Here is a 19799-nt window from a genome sequence, read left to right on the forward strand (position 1 = left end):
TGTCGGGCCGACAGGTACACACACACACAGATATAGATATATAGCGGTCCATGTCAACATACTTTTTAATCTTTGGGTTTGGGGAAAGTAGCAAGTCTTTTCAAGTCAAAAGGGTCAAGTCCAAGTGAAGACACGAGCTACTGATGTTAAAGTCCAAGTCGAGTTGCAAGTCTCTTTACATCTTGTCAAGTCGAGTCTAAAGTCATCAAATTCATGACTCGAGTCCACGCCTCTGCTCTGTAGTGACGTCATAATCCATAAAACTTGATGAAGCATTTAGTCATCATGTGTGATACAGCAAATATTTGCACTGTATGTATTTGTTCTGTCTCACAGAAGGGCTCTCCTCTCTTATGGTGTCAGCCTGAGCCGTCTCCCTGTTTGCAGCATAATTGATTTTTTACACAAAAGAAGCAGACATTTCACAGTGATAGAAGTCATATGACATATGCCTTTTGACTTGCATGAGAGCTTCAACTTGGCTGTTGAGTTCAAGTTAGGAGCACAAGTTGTTGTTGTTGTTGTGTAACGGTAGGTACTGTGTAGGGATATACGGTGCAGTATACTGCAGCAGGGACAGGTTTGATGGAGGCAGCATCCAAAAGGGGAAATGATGCCAGGGACGTCATGGATTGTTTGATGGATTTACTCATCTCAATATCCATCCGTCCATTATCTAGACTGGCCCACACTGCTTATCCTTGTGGAGGAAAAGGAGCCAATCCCAGCTGACAATGAGCGGTGAGAGGTGGGGCACACCCTGCTCTGGATGCCAGTCACAGTACAGACTCATAGAGACAACCATTCATACTCACATTCACATTTATCAACAATTTTAGAGCCACCAGTTATCCCAACCTGCATGACTGTCAGGGTAGAGCTAACCACCTCCCCTCATCTCAGCATAGTTATTGTTTTTATTTGCCTCTTGTATAGACTATGGGTGGTGGCGTTAAGGGTCCAGACAGTGGTAATGATAAATAGTAAAAACTGTTTGAAATAGGCCATACAGTTGGTTTAGAGAAAAAAAAGAAACAAAATCTTGTACCATGAAATCACTACAGGTCCTGCACAAGAGTCATATGTGAAACAGGAGACACTGTGACCAAAGCACATTAAGAAGTAAGGAGGAGGGAGCGCATGCAAGACAGTCATGCGTGAAGTGATGCAGAGTATGTCATATTAGTTTAATTATTCAGAGAATATTTCTAATTAAAGGAGGGGAAAAAAACACTTGGAAGGTACTATAGTAAAAACAGCAATGGAAAAAGAATCCAGGCTGAACATTGAACTCTGTGAAAAAAAAGAGCAAAAAGAATGAATAAATTAACTGTAAACAATAATTGAGAATATCTAAAAGAAAAAAAACTAGAACTTACTGGGAGCTTTAGGGATAGCAGCTCTGCATCTGACTGCTACAACATACTGAGAGGCAAAAATGCAGGTTTTAGGCTGAAATTAAATAAGAGCCTGTCTCTTATTTAATTTCAGCCTAAAACCTGCATTTTTGCCTGTCAGTATGTTGTAGCAGTCAGATGCACAATGAAGGCAAAACTTTTTTTTTTACACATACGAGTAAAATGTATTTTCTGACCCAATGAATAGGTGTTTTTTTTCTTACAAATTATAGTTTTTCATGTCAGGAGGAGGAAGAAAACCTGATATATCACTTGCTGAAGTAAAAAGAAACACACCACTGTAAAGAGGCCCTGCTGATCACTAATTAAATCATGTCATAAATCATAAATCATCATGGCACTATTTTGTATAGAATAAAAAAGGTGGAAATTGTTTCTTTGTTTGCTTTTTGGCTGTACTGTTGTACAACTTTTTCATTTCATTTAATATTCTCTTTGTGCATCCAAGGCCCCACTAGCATGCTGAGCCCCTGGATTGTCACCAGAGACACCCTGCAACTACGTTAAATTTGGCCATGATGGTACATGTGACCACTGATTGTAGATTGCATCTCTACAACTAGTGAGCAGTTCCATCAAAAATTGATTTTCTCTGCTCAGATCTTTCAATTGAAGTGATATTTAGAACCTGAGGAGGTCAAACTTTACAGCATTTAACAAGAAAAAAGAAAAAAAAGACATAATTAGAGAAAAAAAGTTACCAAATATTGTAAATATTGTTTAAGTTACTTTTCCTGCTGCAGCAGTCTTCTTGAAATCTTTTAGATTAATCTAGCAACCTTTTTATAGGGTCCCAACACCCAGGTTAGAAACCACTGCTCTATACAACCTGTATGTATTGTATTAAATGAATGAATGAATAAAAAGCTATACTTGAATGTACTGTATATGTCCACATTTGGTCACGCTGGTTACTATGATGTACTTTGACATGTCCTATATAATCAACCAGCACTCAGTCTGTTAATGATGTTTATTGATAAATTGTTCAGCAGTTTTCATGAATCAGTCTGTTGAGGCTGTGGATAAATGAAATCAGCCACACACATCTTTGTGTATAGAGCAAGTTCACTGTTCATCAAAATAATTGCATTAATAAATATCCACATTATTATATTTTCTCTTAAATTAAGTTAAAATAACATACAGGTGTGTAATGATAAAGGAAATCTTTAGCATGTATACAAGTTAACTTTTATGTGTTATGGATCTTTATCAGTGCTTTCATTTTGCATTGATACATTGATTATTGGACAACACATTGTCAAAAACAGTGTCACCTTTTCCCTGATTGCATCCACCTCCCATGTGGAAAACAGTCCTTAGTTGTAATTGATTAAAATATCACTTGAAGTGCTATTTTACTCAGTCATGTAATTTAATTTCAAGTTTATCATAAAAACTGCAAAGAAAATGGTGCTTTAAAGGAGACTAGAAACTAGAAACTAGATTTTTTTTACATGCTGTAATGTTCAGCAAGTAATACTGAGTAAAATAACATTACACATAAAAGTTTTGCTCAGACCTTCCACATCTTAATTTTATCCTTTTTTTTCCCTTTTCCATCAGAGGTTGCGTTAGTGAGATAACAACAATGGCAGACAGCGAGGTGGATTAAGGATTTTAAGGGGAGGGCTGGTCAGCCTGCTGGAGGCCTGAAGGAGGTCACATGTTCAACAGATCACTGCATGTGCTGTCACAAGAGGGACCGTATCACACACATTTACAGAAAAACAGAGACTTTAGACCTATTTTGATGTAGAAAAGGCATCAAAAAGTGCATTTAAATTATTGTGTCCCTTTAAGTGTTTCAGCCCTCCCTCCTGGTGTGGAGGTGCCCCTGGGTCTGAGCCAAACCCCTGATGTTTACAAATCTCAGAAACGCCCCTGGACACACATAGTTATGGGATATTTAATTACAACTGCGGGATCTTCGGGACACAGGATGTTCATCCTGATCTCTTGGCTCATGTGATCGCTGATGAACCGGAGAGGAGGATCAGGGCTGGGATGGGCCTGTGATTGGAGATCAGGAGTTTGACAGGCTTGGTCATCCTTAGACACGCCTCCTCTCTGCGAGCGCCAGCGTGCCTGTAAATGGGGATGCGAGGGGAGAAGAGTTTGAAAAGTTGTGCAGATGAGCCATTTCTCATCTCAAACGAGCAGAGCACACGCGGGGAGTAATTATTCATGACTTAAATGGCGGAGGAAGTGTTACTGGAAAACGATGCAAAGATCAGCGGGGTGAGTGATTATTAATGACTGACATGATCATCTGCAGAGATGATTGACATGTAGGAGAAGTCTTTACATCGGGCTGCTGCTTCCACACTTGAACATATATGATGTCTTTTTTAGTCACATCATTTTTACATTATCCAGTTGAAATCATTCATAGGTCATTCACTGACTTCAGCCTTCAACACTGTCAATACAGACAGTGCAGATCTATAAATAGCCTATAGTGTATTTGTACCAATCATCAAGCAATATCCAGATTTAGATCAGGGTCAATGTTCATACCAGATGCTGACTGGGATTTTTCACATGGAGAACATTCACAGTCAGAATTCACTGTATCTTCAGTGAAGTTACACACATTCAAAACAGCCTTTAGTTGAACCTAAAGTAAAAAGAAGTCTATCCAGAAAGTCTCAAATAGTTGCCCAAAGCTTTAAGTAACATGTGAAGAGCTGCACATCTGACAGATAAGCTTATCAACCTAAATTGAAGGCAGACTGGGCAGCATTGTCTACGACGCGGTAGTTTCACGTGTAGTCAACTAACCGTCTCCACCAGGCCATTACTGGCTAAATTAGGTTTCTTTAAGGCATCTATGCTCTTATTGTTCAGTCAGAGCAGAGGGTGCCTCCTCTGTCTGCACTTTGTCCTCACACACCAACAGTAATGGATTCCTTTGGCTCCATTTGGTGTATAACAATAGTGGCTTTCCTTAACCCTTACTTTATTTAAACATTGTAGCTGCGTTTTGGTGTGGTCATTTGTGCAGCCACCAGTTTTCTCCACGCTCCATCCAAAGGCATGGACATTGAAAAACACATTATTATCCCGCTGACCTTCTAGCGTGGAGGTCAGCTAAGCTGTGTGCTGGAATTCAGGATGGCAGCCAAGTGGGTAGCTCCAGGCCACTCCTAATAAAACTACAGTAGTCTGCTCCCATCTCATCCCTTTGAAGACAGAGTGGGGCTCATGTGACTTTGGGGGGTTTTTGGGTGGTCATCAGAAGTCCCACAGCTAGTGTTTTTACATTTCTATAGTACACCGAATGCCCCCCTTACCCTCTAGAAACTTTAGTTGTTGTCTTCTCTCACCATGAGACCTGCTAAGGACGGGGGCTGCTACCGCTTCACTACATCAGAAATTGGCTGTAAACTAATATAGATTTGTCCAGCTCATCCAGAGTACCTCTCTGAGTGCTAAATGTGTTTATGGTACAGCTGATCCGGCCTGTGTCCAGGTGCCGGTTTGTTTCGCTTCTACTAATTCAATCACGTGCAGCTCTGCGCCTGTTCAGCTCTGCTGCAAAGTCCGAAGATTACAGATTCATATGCAACATATACCCCCTTAATAATGCTGTTAAGTACTCGCACAGTAGTATTTAACAGCAGTACATGGACCAGTGAAGCCCATATAAAGCTATTCTTACTGTTTTTCTACCAAAGAAGCCATATAATAACCTTTTAATACAGGCCTTTGACTGTAAAATTCATCAATTAAAGTTGATATGTAGCCTACATTTAAGTGTTTTATGTGGGAAAATCGCCCGGCCAGGTTACAGTTTTATAAAACATCCCCTCAAAGATGGCTGCAAAGATGATATTTGAGACCTAATTTCTTGCAGTGTCGCTTTTGTTGGTATCTGACTTGTTTTCTGTCCTCCATCTTTTCTTCAGCATCTTACAAAGTCACTGCTGGCGGTGGCTTTCCTGGCTTCATTTGGCAGCTCCATGCTCTACGGCTACAATTTGGCAGTGGTCAACTCTCCCGCACAGGTTTGTGTCACTACCACGTCATCAGCATCAGCGTCCTGATGATCCTCGTTCTCATTGCCGTTTTCACACCTTTCCTGAGAACCCCAACTGTTGCCAGAATAAATGAATGAAAGAGACTCAGTTGACACTGTTGTGGGTGACTTTTAGATGTAAATAGACTTATTAAATGTCAGATACGTCTTTTGTCATGTGAAGTCATGTGGGTTTGTGTATTTAGAAGCTGCTATGCGCCCCACCATGTCATCAATGTTCTGTAATTTTCATCGCTCATGTGCTCGGTTCTGTTCCTTCGATGTTTGATTTTCTGCGGTGCAGTGACTAAGCTGAGAGCCATTCCTGTTTGGCCATGGACCGCCCCAAATTAAAGCATGTGAGCCCCAGTGCAACATCTCATGCTAGCAGTGTGCTGAGGGAGTTAAAAAGCTGCAACTACTACGTCCTTATTTCCCACTTTCCCTTTCACTGCCTTTCCTAAATGAAGCAGAATGGACATGACAGTTTTTCAACTTTTATTCTAAGTTTCATGTGTTCTTCTGTTAATTAATTGATAGACATATAGGAATAATATCAGGAAGCTCAAATTGAAATTTCTTTCAACTTCCAAATGTTTCTGTGCTTTCACTTGATAAAAAATATGGAAAAAGCCTGGTTGGATGTGGATCAGACATCAGCATGCATGGCTTTTTGTCAATTTTTGCTGCTGTTATTTTACTGCTGTGGGGCACCTATAAAGAGAATTTTCAAATTTTACATGTAGTGAGTTTAAAGAAATGGTTAGGCATTTGGGAAAATGTGTGCATTCACTTTCTTAATAATTACATGGAAGATGAATATACTCACATTTGTGCGTTAAGACCAGAGAGTCAGGAGATGGTTCGCTTAGCTAAGCTTAGCTTAGCATAAAGACTGGGGACACAGGGAAATACTAGTCCTGTTTTGTCCAAAATTTAAAAATCCCATTAATTAACATTGTATGTCTCATTTGTTTGCACGTAGAAATTTACGATTTATAGTTTCATGGGAAATTACTGTAACTGTAGTGTAACTTGCTGTATTTCTTGGCATAATACAGCCAAGCTAGCTGTAGTTTCCACTTCCCAGCTCCAGCTCCATCTTATTGTGCAGACATGAGAGTGTCTTCTCATTTAAAAAAATTTTTTAGCAATACTTTTGCAGTATCTTACAATAGTTATATGATATTTTTTAATAGTTTCATTGCAGTATGTTTTGTGTTGGCACACTTAGTACGTAGTTCAAAGTGAAATTCACTGAGCTGATCCATACTGGGGCAATATATTGCGAAAGCAGTCCTCGCCATGACCCTTTGGAGGCTCCATAAGAAAGTGAATTAGCAATTTCCCAAAAAGTGGAACTATTTCTTTAAAACTGCAACAACTGATTTTTTTTTTTTTTTCAGAAGTAGTTTCAGCTGGAAGAGCATTTCCTAGTTCAATTTTAGACAATTACTCAGCCTCACATACAGTATACTGCAAATTGCTACGAATGTGTTGGGGTCCATGTGACTTCAGTCCCCTTGGTGGGACTGACTGCTGACGGTTATGTGTGTCATCTGACGTTAGTTATGCCTGCATGCTCCAATTGATGGTGAGTTTAGAGAAAATAGTTTTTATAGGCTTCCTATGTTTTAGTAATCTGATTACATTATCTGCGAGATAAACTCGTCACTGACTTCCTTAACTGTTAAATTTAGGGAGCTGGTAATGGCAAAACGAGGAGTGATTACGTGTTTGTAGTAAATATACTACAATGTGTTTTTCAATCTTTGAAATCAGAATGTGTCAGTAAGCTTTAATTGAAATATATGTTGGCACTGTAATTTCATTTTTGCTTAAAAATTGAAGGTAGGAATCATGACCTGTGTGAGCTGAACAGAAAGAGAGCCTTGGCGAGGTTGTAGTAAGTTTCTCAGTATGTCCTGATGTCATGTGACAGGAGCTCATCGCTCCAGCTTTTGCTCCAACAGACTGATGCCCTCCAAAGCACAGCTCAACGGCGCTAACATTCAGTATAGGTCAGATGATTAAATGTCCCCTTCTGGTCATTATGAACACTTTGTTCTTACAATGTTTCATCTGCTATGTGACAATGAATTTGCTTCTTTCCTTTACCGTACAGTTTAAGTATTTTGCTGACTTGCCATGTGCCTGTAGGGACACTGACAGTCCAGCTAGGGATGCGCCCAATTGACTTCTTCTCTCTAAATACTGATTATGATGACTAAACTCAGGTACAGACTGAGACAGAGCGCTGATCTGACCAGTGCCCCCCCCCCCAAAATCTGTATCTCACTGCATGGAATTGCTATTTTCGATTACATTGTGTAAAGTAACACAAGATTATAACTGCACATTACTTATTAACAATAAGTGGAAATTACAAGTGTATGTAGTGACATTAACTCATTGCAATAAATGAACAGAGCAGAACAGAAAACAATGGGGGCTCCTGCTATTAGGGTGCAATCCAAGCAGCAGAATAATAACTGCTGGCACAAAGGCAGTTTTTAAAGAGGATTGTTCATGACTTGCTGATACCTGAACCACTTAATAGGATTGATATTAATACCAATACATATATCCAGCATATTGGATCGTTATGTCCCTGATTCCAGCTACATTTTAATGTAAAGACTGACCATCCACATAGGAGGTGCTACCACGTAGTGCTCTTTAATGTATGTTATGATCACTTTCAGTTTGATTTGTTCATTTGAACCAGTAAACCCACCAAAGCGGACCGGGGGAAATATTTAGCAGTAAGGCCAACAAGACAGAGTAGAGATCCATGTCTGATTATTACCAGCGTCTGCCATCCACAACTGCCTGCATGTTGTATGCAGGCTTTCCCTTTTAAACAGCAGGTATACGTGTTCACACACTCGAGCTCCACTGCTTACCTCCATTAACTCTTGCTTGACCGGCACCAGGCTGTTGCCAGGTAGTGAGTATGAACATTAAAGTGGTCACAGTTTATACGGTTTCCTGCACGAGGTGGAGGTGGTGACATTCTTGGGACAGATTGGACACACTGTGGTCACAGAGTTCCATCACAAATGGATGAATTAAAACTTCTCGTTCCTCTGTGAACTCCTTGAAGACCGTCCAGTCCTTCAGATCATCCCTGTGTATATTTACTGTTTTTAATATTTAATCACTTAATCTGTTAATGATTATTCAGTCCCCTGCTTCGGTTTTCTGATGTTTCATTTCAGAGAGTGAATTAATGGCACGTCTTGAGATAAATTTGGTTTAATGTAACGGATTCTAGCTCGATATCAGTGGATTCTTCACTGAAAATGTGGGAGATGTTGTTGAGTCAATTTTTGTCACGCCACAAGAATTATTGCAACATTTTATCATGCAGTTTATGATCCCTTTCTTTTGGTTTGGCTTTGACTGTGGGGACTTGATGAACTTCATGTTTACTCTTAAAAAATGACAGTGACGGTGAGTGAGTATGGCTGCCACACATGCTGTCTTCATCCCATCCCCCAGTGCAGCGCACACCCAGCGCTGTGGAAATGGCAGGACTGACGTTGGCATTTGGATGTGTAGCGCTGTGGGAGATAGTTAATCATGGGATGTCAAATTTCATGGCTGCCATTTGTTTGCTCCAGGTCTATTTGTGTGATGGAGTATACAAATGAAATCCTGTTCAGTTTTATTTTGTATTTTTTTTCTCAGTATTGTATTCTTAAGCCTCTGGGATCTAACATACTGCAACATGCATGTTTCTGTCTTCTGCAAAGGAAAAATGGAATTAATTTGATTGATGGTCTGTCTGTATTGTAAAGATTTTCTTAAATTAACTAAATGTTTTTTTTTCCACCAGTACATCAAGGATTTCTACAATGAGACGCTGATAGAAACGTACGACTGGACTCCAGATGAGGAGCTCCTCACTGTCTTATACTCCCTCACCGTGTCCATCTTTGCTATTGGTGGGATGACCGGTGCCCTGCTGGTGGGCAGACTGGTTACCAAATATGGAAGGTTAGTATGTGTGTGTGCGGATGAGTTTGGGGTGTATAACACATGCTTATTGCCACCAGCCCCGCGTTTCAGATAGTTGCAAACATCTCTGAGAAAGTAAAGAGGGATCACTGTGTGTCCAAACAGGAAAGGGACACTGGTGAGAGCCACCGTGCTGGTGTTCATAGGAGCAGGTCTTATGGGCTTCAGCAGGTGGTGCGGGATGCCTGCGATGATCATTGTTGGACGCTTCATCACAGGAGTGCACTCAGGTAGGCCTGCTTGTTTCCTCACTGAGCAAAATGTATCACAATGTGTCATACCGAAGCAATTTATATGCAAAAACTGACATTTTATTGCAGATTAGCTGCGATAGCACACCACAGAGACAAATGTAGATGTATGTTTTGTGTACTAAAGCCTATGCGGATCTGTTTCAAGTGCTTTTGTTTATTTGATTTCACTGGAATGATGGCATCCTTTTTTTGAAATAATTTCTAATGTCTTGGTTTTGCTCATTAGGAGTTTTCGGAATTTATTCCCCCTTTTTTTCCCAATATGTAATTTTTTTTCACTGTGTCACACCTGAATATTAAGCTTCCAAACTAAACTATTAACAAATGCCTGTGGAAATAAAGGTTTGTGTTAGGTGTTAGGTGTTAGGTTGACTGACAGCATTCTCATGTTTGTCAGACCTTTGTCATAGATAGTAGACGGGCATTTAATGTCTGCCAGAAATATGACATCATTGAAACTAAAAACGAGAACAGTGAATAAATCGAATTTTTTTTTTTTAGATGAAAAACTCTTTCAGCCAGGAGAGAGGTATTCAAGTACTGTGTGAAACTATTTGTTAACATCGACCTTTTACTTTTTATTATTAATTTCAGTCACAGTTTGGTTCAAGTTAGGCAACAAAACTATGGACATGTCATAGAAAATTAATAATATTTTTGAGATATATTTTTGTTTCTTACATCCCAAGTACTTCCCTGATGTAAAAACAGGGACCTCGACAGAAAGCTGCCCACCTCTGAGCCTGGTTCTGTCTGAGGTTCTGTCACCTGATGCTTGTTCATGAGGGGACACGTGAATCCTTAATTTTGAATTCTTGAATCGTTGGGTCTCTTAATCAAAGACTTTGGTCTAGACCTGCTCTTTTATGGAAAGTGTCTTGATATTTGTTATGAATTGGCGCTATAGAAAGAGAGTTTGATTGATGTTGATGAAGTCAAAACATAAAAATCTTTTTCTCTCCGGGTCTCAGGAGGATGAACACCTAGGTGTAAATAGCCACACTGGCTAGTCTCCTCCTGCTCCAAGTAGCATTGTCGTCTACTAACACCTGGGTGCAAATAGCATCTGCCAAAAAGAAATAGCATCTCCAGTTTATACTTAACATTAATCGAATAATTTGATCTTGAAAATTAAAGGCACATTTTGTTCAAATTAATTGAAAAGTCAATCCCAATAGCTCTTTTGCTGTGGTTTTTGTCACAGGTATCTCTCTCAGCGTGGTGCCGATGTACCTCGGTGAGATCGCCCCCAAGAATCTGCGAGGTTTCCTGGGCCTCGTTCCCAGCATTCACATTTGTCTTGGAGTCTTCATCGCTCAGGTCCTGGGACTCCAGGAACTGCTGGGAAAGGTACTAATGTCACGCATTTCAAACACGCATGGGTCTACTCCGTCATGTGGGTGTATGGGCAACACTTTGAGGGAAGTTTGTGTGTTTTATGCTTTATAAGTTACACTCTATCCAGACAGATGCTGAACCAGCAATTGTGAACAGATTCGTCCTTAATCTGTCAAGTAGTTGTTGACATAATACTGATTTTTGAGCTCAGGCAGACAGTCCTATCTTCTGTCCTCTATCTGTCTTCTGCTGATTTTGCAGTAGATATACATATCAGATGCTTTATATTTTTCTAAGACCTGAGTTTGAATCTATTTTAAAGTGTATTTTTGTGAACTATAGCACATTCCCATATCACTTACAAGCATGAATAGGTAGCATGACACAGTATGTGAACACACTGTTGTGCTATAATTTGATAACAATTACTTGTATAACATTTCCAGCTGTCCCAGTAGCTTTCCTCCTGCTCCCATTCATGTCTTTTCTTCCTCTGTATGGTAGAACTGGATGAGGTGATGCTCTTTCCATCTGTCTGATACAGTAGGGTGGGGGGTTGGTTATGTATGGAACAGCTGGACAGAAACATGATGCTAAAATGATGATACGTGGATAAGCAAAAGCTGCTGGTCGTTATTTCTACATTAGTAAAGTTTTAGTAAGGCAGCATGGTTATTTTTCTTCACTATACAGGAAGAGTACTGGCCTCTGCTCCTGTCCTTGGTGGTGTTTCCTACCATGATCCAGCTGATGCTGTTGCCATGGTTTCCAGAGAGCCCTCGGTACCTGTTGATAGAGAAGGGAAACGTCCACGCCACCATTGCAGGTTAAAAAGTCATAATTTTCTATATATAGAATTTTATTCTATATTTGATTATATGGACTTAATAAAATCTGTCAACACCCTGTATTTCCTGGTTTCTCGTTTTTTAAATGATTGCCATTCAAAGTGACTTTTCAAATGTCTAACATACGTTTCATGTTGTCAATTAAATGGTTTGCTTTTAATTGCTAACATGTGTCAGATGATACACTGTGGGTTGTGGCCTAATCTTTTGTTTCCTCTTGAATTTGGAGATTACGTGAGCACTGGTGTTACCGCAGGCTGATTAAAGCTTTTCTTTTTGTCCTTTTAGCCCTGAAGTGGTTCCGCACTAAAGGAAACATCCAGGCGGAGGTTGAGGAGATGCAGGAGGAACAGCGCTCTCTGTCCTCCATGCAGACCATCTCTGTTCGCGGCCTCCTCATGGACCGCTGTGTTCGCTGGCAGGTCATCACCATTGTGGTTGTCAACATCGGCATGCAGCTGTCTGGCATTGATGCGGTAAGTGTGAGAAGCATTGTGGGCATTATGTCGTTTGTGTCTGTCTGTGTAGTAGTTGTATGAGAATAACAGCTCATATTGTAATAGTTCCCAGCTGTGTTCCACCCATCTCCTCCTGTCCATACATCACAGTCCCATATACAACCAGTGAGCGACGAAGCAGGGGGCAGCAGCATCGCGCCTCATTATCTCCAGGGCTCAAATGTAATATTTACTCAAGTGCTATACTTAAGTACAAGTTTGGGGTACTTTATTATATGCTACTTTATACTTCTACTCCACTACATCTAATATTGTACTTTTTACTCCCCTACATTTTTATATTTATATTACTTTTTATATTTCACATTTTCATAACCTCCATTTCCATTGAAAACTAACTTTTCCTTAAGTCTCAGTTTAAATAAACTAAAAACCCTTTAAGATTAGCTTGAAACTGCATTGACACAAAGCTTATGAAATGTTTTTTTAGGGCAGTAATGCTACAAACATATGGTGATCTTATAAACCATAATTCTTTTGCCTGACTGCCAAACAGTATGTAAAGCAGTTATGATTAGCACAGCCATACACATATTCAGCAATAAAATGCAACGTACACAATAATTCAGCAATGATATTAATGCAGAAACACAAACATAGTTTTGTACTCTTTGCTCCATGTGGATGGAAGCCCTATGCATGCTGGCTCACATGCTAGTACCATTTGCCAGCAGGGGTGCACCCCACTGAGCCCCACTGTCCCAGCTGTTTCAGACAGGAAAACCGGACGGCTTCAAACATCCACATGAATTCATGTGTCCAAACAGAGTAAACGGAGTTTCAAGTCAAAATGCGCTTGTCATTCTGAAAATCTTGGGCATATATAATGTGTTTATCCGAACCACATTACAAGGATATGTTACAAAATGGTGTTAGCAAGAGAAAAAGATCAGATTTTTTCACAGCATTTCTAACAATGACTTTTGTGGAGTTATCATGGGGCTGTGCACATCTGGAACCCCTCGATCAAGGACAAAATCTTGAAAGAACTATTTTTCCCTAAACCACCATTAGTCTTTAAGTTGCTGCTACAGCTGTCTGGGCTTTCAAATCATAAAGCAGCAGCCCCACATTACTGTTTCTTCTTTTTTATCGTTTATCGAGACAACTTTTAATAATGGTGACAAAAGAGGGTTATCTCTGCACTTTTGCAGATGATGTTGTTCTTTTGTTGTTTAATGGACAATCCAGAGAAACCTGTGGTGAAATGTGTAATGATGAGAGATGGGGTCATCAAGGTCATGTATGGTCAAGGTAGTAAGAAGTGGAGGAGTTCAAGTATTTGACATAAAGGTGAAAATAACGGTGACGGGCAACTGCGTTGTATTTTCAGGTAGACTCTGCAATAAAAGGTGGAACCACAAAGCTAGACTGTTTAGTTGTTGGCCAGTCTTCATTCTTACCATCACCTAAAGAGCTAAATTCAGCACAGCTCACTCTGAATCAGGTCATGGAACTAAATGATCCAGGAAGACCTTAGAGTTTGGAGGATTCGGATTAGAGTTGAGAGCCCTTAAGGGACATCATACATCACTCAGCTGGTCCAGGAACAGCTTGGGATTGGCCTGGAAGAGCTGCAGGAAATATTAGAGGTGCTGCTTAGAAAGTTCACCTGGAATATGACTCTGGCTGGATGCTGAAAAATGAAATAATTATTCCAACCATACATGGGTGTGAATGGTCCAACAGCAATCTTGAGTCCTTAAAGTCACCAGTATTTTTTTGTTAATCTGCATCGAGTGTTCTTGTGAAAGAACTGCTCATGTGTATAAGCAAAATGTCTAATCGGACTGAGTTAACACAGCATTCTGTGAGGAAGAATTTTGGCATATTAGTATATAGCCGTTCAAGACAATGCATGTGTTCAAAACAATATAACTGGTCCAATATAAACTATAAGTGGTTGTTTGTGCATGTTTTCGACTTTGATATAGACGTGCGTATGCATACTTCAGTGCAGCAATGGTGATGAAATAGTGTATGTATGGTTACTCAATCAACAAGACAGCATTTAACCGCACCAATTACAATCTTGTCCACACCTCATCAATGATGGATGTTGCATCAGCAAAGTATGATTAATGAGAATGCACAAATTAATTTCAAGGGGAGCACTTGTCAGAAGTCCATACCGATGAAACGCTGTATCTCAAATGCATGAGTGATGGTCAGCGGGATGATAATGATCACTATGATGAATCACATGGAAACTCCAAATAAGCCGAACCACTTTTTTTGGATCCTCGTGAAAAAAAAGGACAAACATTTTTGAAGCATCTGCTTTGTGTGTGTGTGTGTGTGTGTGTGTGTGGTCCGCCATATACATCATATTAATAAACTTCTACTTCACTGTCAATTTCAGATCTGGTTCTACACAAATGAGATATTTAAGAACGCAGGAATCCCAGACCCTCACATTCAGTACACAACTGTGGGAACTGGTGCCATTGAGGTCATCTCTGGAATGCTGGGGGTGAGTAGATATTATCACACTTTAAACACACTAGGATGACATCACGAGATCACCATCTTATGACACTATTTCATATGCTGCGTAAACAACCAATCGATTAGTTGGTCCAGTGTGTGGCTTTGCTGCTTCTCTGCATTTCAAATCATGGAATAATGTGTTGTGTGGGCGGCTCTGTGACCGTCTTTATAGACTTAACGATTAATCAGTTAATCATCAAAAACATTGACTGAATAATTCATAATGACAATAACCTTTGCAGCCCTAATTTTATGTTATGTAGTGCTTAAACAGCAGAATTTTAAAGATTAATTGATGAAAGTTCTGATAACAATAACTGATATCGACTGATTATCAGAACAGAATCGAATACAAAACATTACAATGTGAGAATGATCTCCTTTCTCTGTTTCGTATTGTGAAATTAATATCTTTTTGACTGTATTTGACTTTTTGCGGACTCTGGCAACTTGTGGTTGAAAGGTGTCACATTTACGTTTTATTGATTTGAACAGAATAGGAAGAAGTGATTGGCAGATCAATCAGTCGTGAAGATAATTGTTAGTTTGACCTGTGTAAGAGTCCATTTTTGATGTATGTTCTAAGCGAAAACAAAATTTGTTTCGCAAAATTCACATCTTGGATCTCAAGCCGCCTTTGGACTGATGTCTTCCTCTGTTCGATATGTTGAACTCTTCACCCACAGACTTCAGTGTAGAAAACAGATCATGACTCGTATTATTTAAGTCAAGTTTAAGACAAGTTGAAACAGTTTTTAAAGATGGTCCAGTCATGTAGTCATCCCATCCAGGGGTGTAGGCCTTCTTCTCAGCAGACATTCTGGCAGGTGTAATTGTGAAAACACACATTACTCCCTGTATCGCCTGTGGTGCACCAGTAAACACAAAATGAATGAAAGGATAAAAAAGCCAGTCGTTTCTTGCTGCTTGATGATCTTGCCTCTTTATGCATTTTAAGTGTTTCACTATCGAGCGAGTGGGCAGAAGACCCCTGATGATTGGTGGCTTCCTCTTCATGGGACTCTGCTGTGCCGGGATCACCGTGTCCGTCCTCTTTCAGGTACGGTGTCATCTGGTGTGTTTAGGAATATATCACTTTAATTTGCAGAATGTGGTGTCGGGCACATAGTACATTGTTTTTAAATGGGGCGAAGGACATCACCAAATTTATACCATTAATTCCATATTTCCATGTTGATAATCTTCTTTTTTGGCATAAAAGCATCATATACGAGTAGTTGCCTGAACCGTGGAGCAGGTTTTGCTTGCAATAATCTTTTCTCTCGTTCATACCAATGTAAGTGATGGGGGACAAAATCCATAGTCATCATTCTGTGCAATATCTGAAGCCTATATGAGGTGTGAGTGAAGTATTGAATTTCCTCACTGTGTTTCCATGGCATTGAGTGTTGCGTCCCTGCAGCGGAAAGATAGTGACAAAAAAAAGGGAATTTTGTACCAACACTGGAAGATACTCTCTTGATTTGTCAAACTCAAACACATGAAGCGTCATATGAGCTTCAGATGAACTTTTTAATATATTTTTGCCGGGAAGGACGACTATGGATTTTGTCCACCATCACCTAGACTGAAATTGCATTTGGGAGGGATCTTTTAATGGAGGAATTATTACAGCAAGAACAATCTGTTTCACTGTTAATATTTTTTTAGGATGATTGGAAAAAATGAAAAAAAAAATTTTTTTAATCAGATTATTAGTAAAAAAGTTTTGGAAAACCCCAGTTTGCTAGAAACTTAATTCTAAAGTAATTATGAAGTAGATGTTACATATAATAAGAATTGCTTAATATAGTCAAATGAATAATATTCAAAGAATGTGCAAATTGTTAAATTATGTTTACAACTCATGACTTCTGACTCATGGCTTGTGTTTGACCAATCACAGGCGCAGCTGTCCTTCATGCGCTACATCAGCGTGGGCTGCGTTGTCGGGATTATTGCCGGCTTCTGCATAGGTCCAGGTGAGTACACCCTCTCTGCATCTCACTTGAAACCTCTTTCTTTAAAAACTTGAAATGAACATTTCCAGAGCAGACACACTGCGTTAGATTTGGGCTTCCCTGTGGGTAAGATAACACTGCTCCCTGCTGGAAGCTTTCACAATGGCAGGCGCCCTTTTGGAATATTTTACACACTCCCTCCCTACTGCTCCTCTGACTGTGAAGAGATATTGTATTTCATTAGTCTTGTAAATTAGGAAATCATAACTGCCACACTACATCCATTCCCACAGCCATTTGTACACTGGATGAGTGAAGTGAATTAAGAGGCGATAGTTTACAACTTTAGGAGCCACGCTGAGTGGACCTGCGAGGATGATGAATTAGAACGAATGCGGTTTACATAGCATCATTCGTCAAGCGAAATCTATAACTCGGCACGTGGACGAGGATTTCTGTTGCTGCAATTAGACTTTTAATGGCTCATTGTTCATAAGCTGGCCGTGATGAATACGGTCTCCTTCAGACAAAACCTTGCATGCACAATGACGCCCCCCATACATACCACAGATGTTGACAAATTGTGCCATAGTTATTGGTTTGACGATATTAAACCTTCCTCAGTGCAATTATCATGCACAGATAATGAGGACATCATTTGGAAAGCTCATCATTAGAGCTTATTAATGCATATTTCTCCTTCACAGCCTTCAATCTAACAATGAAGAATTATATGTTTACAGCAAAGACAACATCTCGTAGATCCTGCATATCAAACTAATAAATTGCACAAGTCCTGGCGAAGCTGTTCTGTTTCTTGGACTTTTGCCAAGTTGACAAACATCTTCCTCTCTTGTCAATCTACGATCGCTGAGTAATAATGAAGACTTAATGAAGTACATGCAGAAAAAAGCTGTGTAATATAACGGCACTGGGGTATGAGGAATGTTTATCATTTGTTATATCATGTTGTGTTTATTTTGACTGACTGCCAAGGAATTGTCCTGAGTGGGATTATTGATAAACTAATTGATGGATGAAGACGCCGACGTTAATTTCACAACACCCAATAGATTCATGCAGCTCTACTGAGCGAGTTAATGTGATTTGTATCATGACAGCTTGATAGGATGCCTAGTTAGATCAGACCAATAGACGAACTGCGTGTGGAGTGACTGACTGAGGAGGTTATCAAAATGTTCTCTTTTTGAAACAATACAAATGTGTCTTCGTGTCTCCTCTGTGTAGCTGGTGTACCTTTCCTGATCACTGCAGAGCTGTTTAAGCAGTCACACCGACCGGCTGCCTACACAGTGGCCGGCTGCCTCAACTGGCTGTCCAACTTCACCATCGGCTTCGTCTTTCCCTTCCTAGAGGTCAGAGCCAACTCCACTTCTACTTTCAGTTCTGGTCACACCGAGTCAAATTCACATTATTCTGCTCGCAAGTCATTTTTGTGTGCATTTGATGTGAATGACTGTTGGCATTTGATTTTGAAATGTTCATCCTGAAACGGCCAAATTGTGTGCGAAATATCAGGTTCACTGGGCACACACGATGTTCTTTTACAAAGTGTTTTATTTTGCATCTTTAGCTTAGTTGGGAGTTTCAAGTTCATCTTGACATTGCATCCAGGATCTGTTGTGGCTCCAGACATGTGACATTTATGATATGGGCTATCTGGCTTCGTTTGAATAGAGGTGACTCCCCAAATACCAATAAAATTACCAATTAAAATCTCGACCTTGCCGTCTGTCATTGTCCTCCGCGTTGTTCTAGCCAAACACACACAAGGTGAAGAGGACAATGATCTATCTTTCCCTTGGAAAGTGAGGATGTAAAGACGCACAAGCTCTCTTTTAATTGAGAACTTGTAAAAAGAATTTATGTTATACTAAACTCACACTTAAGAAATTGCTCATAATTTCCACCTCTGGCTTTGATACCAAAAACAAAGCCTTGTGATCTTATGAAAGGTTCAGTTTGTAGTGATGAACCCACAGAGAATCCCCCAACTCTGCTGGTCCCCTCAGCTCTATGGAGCCTTTTAACATCATCCAGAGGATTGTTTCGGTTTTACTGGCTGCAACATTGCTGCTTTCATTCACTCTCACAGCTCCTCAGCATTGTTTTTAGCCAACGCTAACACTGTACATGACCTGCCCAGCCCCCAAACAGACAGACAGAGAGAGCTGGTGGCTAACTGGTGAATTTATCAGCGCATTTAACTACAGTGGCCAACAAGGGCAAGCGTGCTACAACAGATCTCATGTCTCCTTGCTGTTTTTAGATAGAAACTGTCGGTGAGCGGTTACAGTTTGGTTCCTTTTGCATTCCTTGGACAATTTCTACTTTTGTGAAGATTTGTTTTCTTTGATTGTTTTCTTGTTTCTTCAAAGTAACACACTGTGTGTCCTCCCCTCACAGATAGCTACAGGTCCGTACTGCTACCTGATCTTCTGCGCGATCTGCTTCGGAGTGGCCATCTACACCATCTTCATTATTCCTGAGACCAAGAACAAAACCTTTATGGAGATCAGCAAGATGTTCGCGTCCAAGAACAACATCCTCGAGGAGGAGCTGACTTCCAATGGTCATCTCAAACTGACTATGATGAATGGCTACGGCACCCTCGTACAGCAAGTTGAAAAATAAGGAGGTGGACCTACATGTAAATGGTGGTTTCTTCTCTGAGTTTGTAATGACTGAATTGGCAGCGGTGGAGATTAAAGGTGGAACGTCTGTGGCCACGAAGGGATCTGCTGCAGCATATAAAAACTACAAAGACCAGCGCGTACACACACACACACACACAACTCCTGTTTGAGTAGTTAATCCTCAGTCAAAGCAGCTTCTGTACATTATGTGACACAGTAGTCACACTCTCATGCGTTACAAATCAATTGCCAGTGACATTTTAATCCG

At 40.1% G+C, this 19799-nt stretch overlaps 1 protein-coding gene across 1 annotated transcript; it reads left to right on the forward strand.

The window, feature by feature from the left end:
• The first annotated feature begins 3571 nt into the window (after positions 1-3571).
• Positions 3572-19529, forward strand: slc2a15b (solute carrier family 2 member 15b). Its single transcript, XM_070827864.1, has 12 exons — positions 3572-3662; positions 5333-5431; positions 9284-9444; positions 9571-9695; positions 10924-11069; positions 11751-11883; positions 12194-12381; positions 14786-14896; positions 15872-15973; positions 16820-16895; positions 18123-18250; positions 19302-19529. Exons 1-12 carry the CDS (start codon positions 3618-3620, stop codon positions 19527-19529), a joined length of 1542 nt encoding a protein of 513 aa, XP_070683965.1. The 5' UTR covers positions 3572-3617.
• The last annotated feature ends 270 nt before the right edge of the window (positions 19530-19799 follow it).

Source organism: Pempheris klunzingeri, chromosome 3 (assembly GCF_042242105.1).
Source record: "Pempheris klunzingeri isolate RE-2024b chromosome 3, fPemKlu1.hap1, whole genome shotgun sequence".
NCBI classification, from domain to species: domain Eukaryota; kingdom Metazoa; phylum Chordata; class Actinopteri; order Acropomatiformes; family Pempheridae; genus Pempheris; species Pempheris klunzingeri.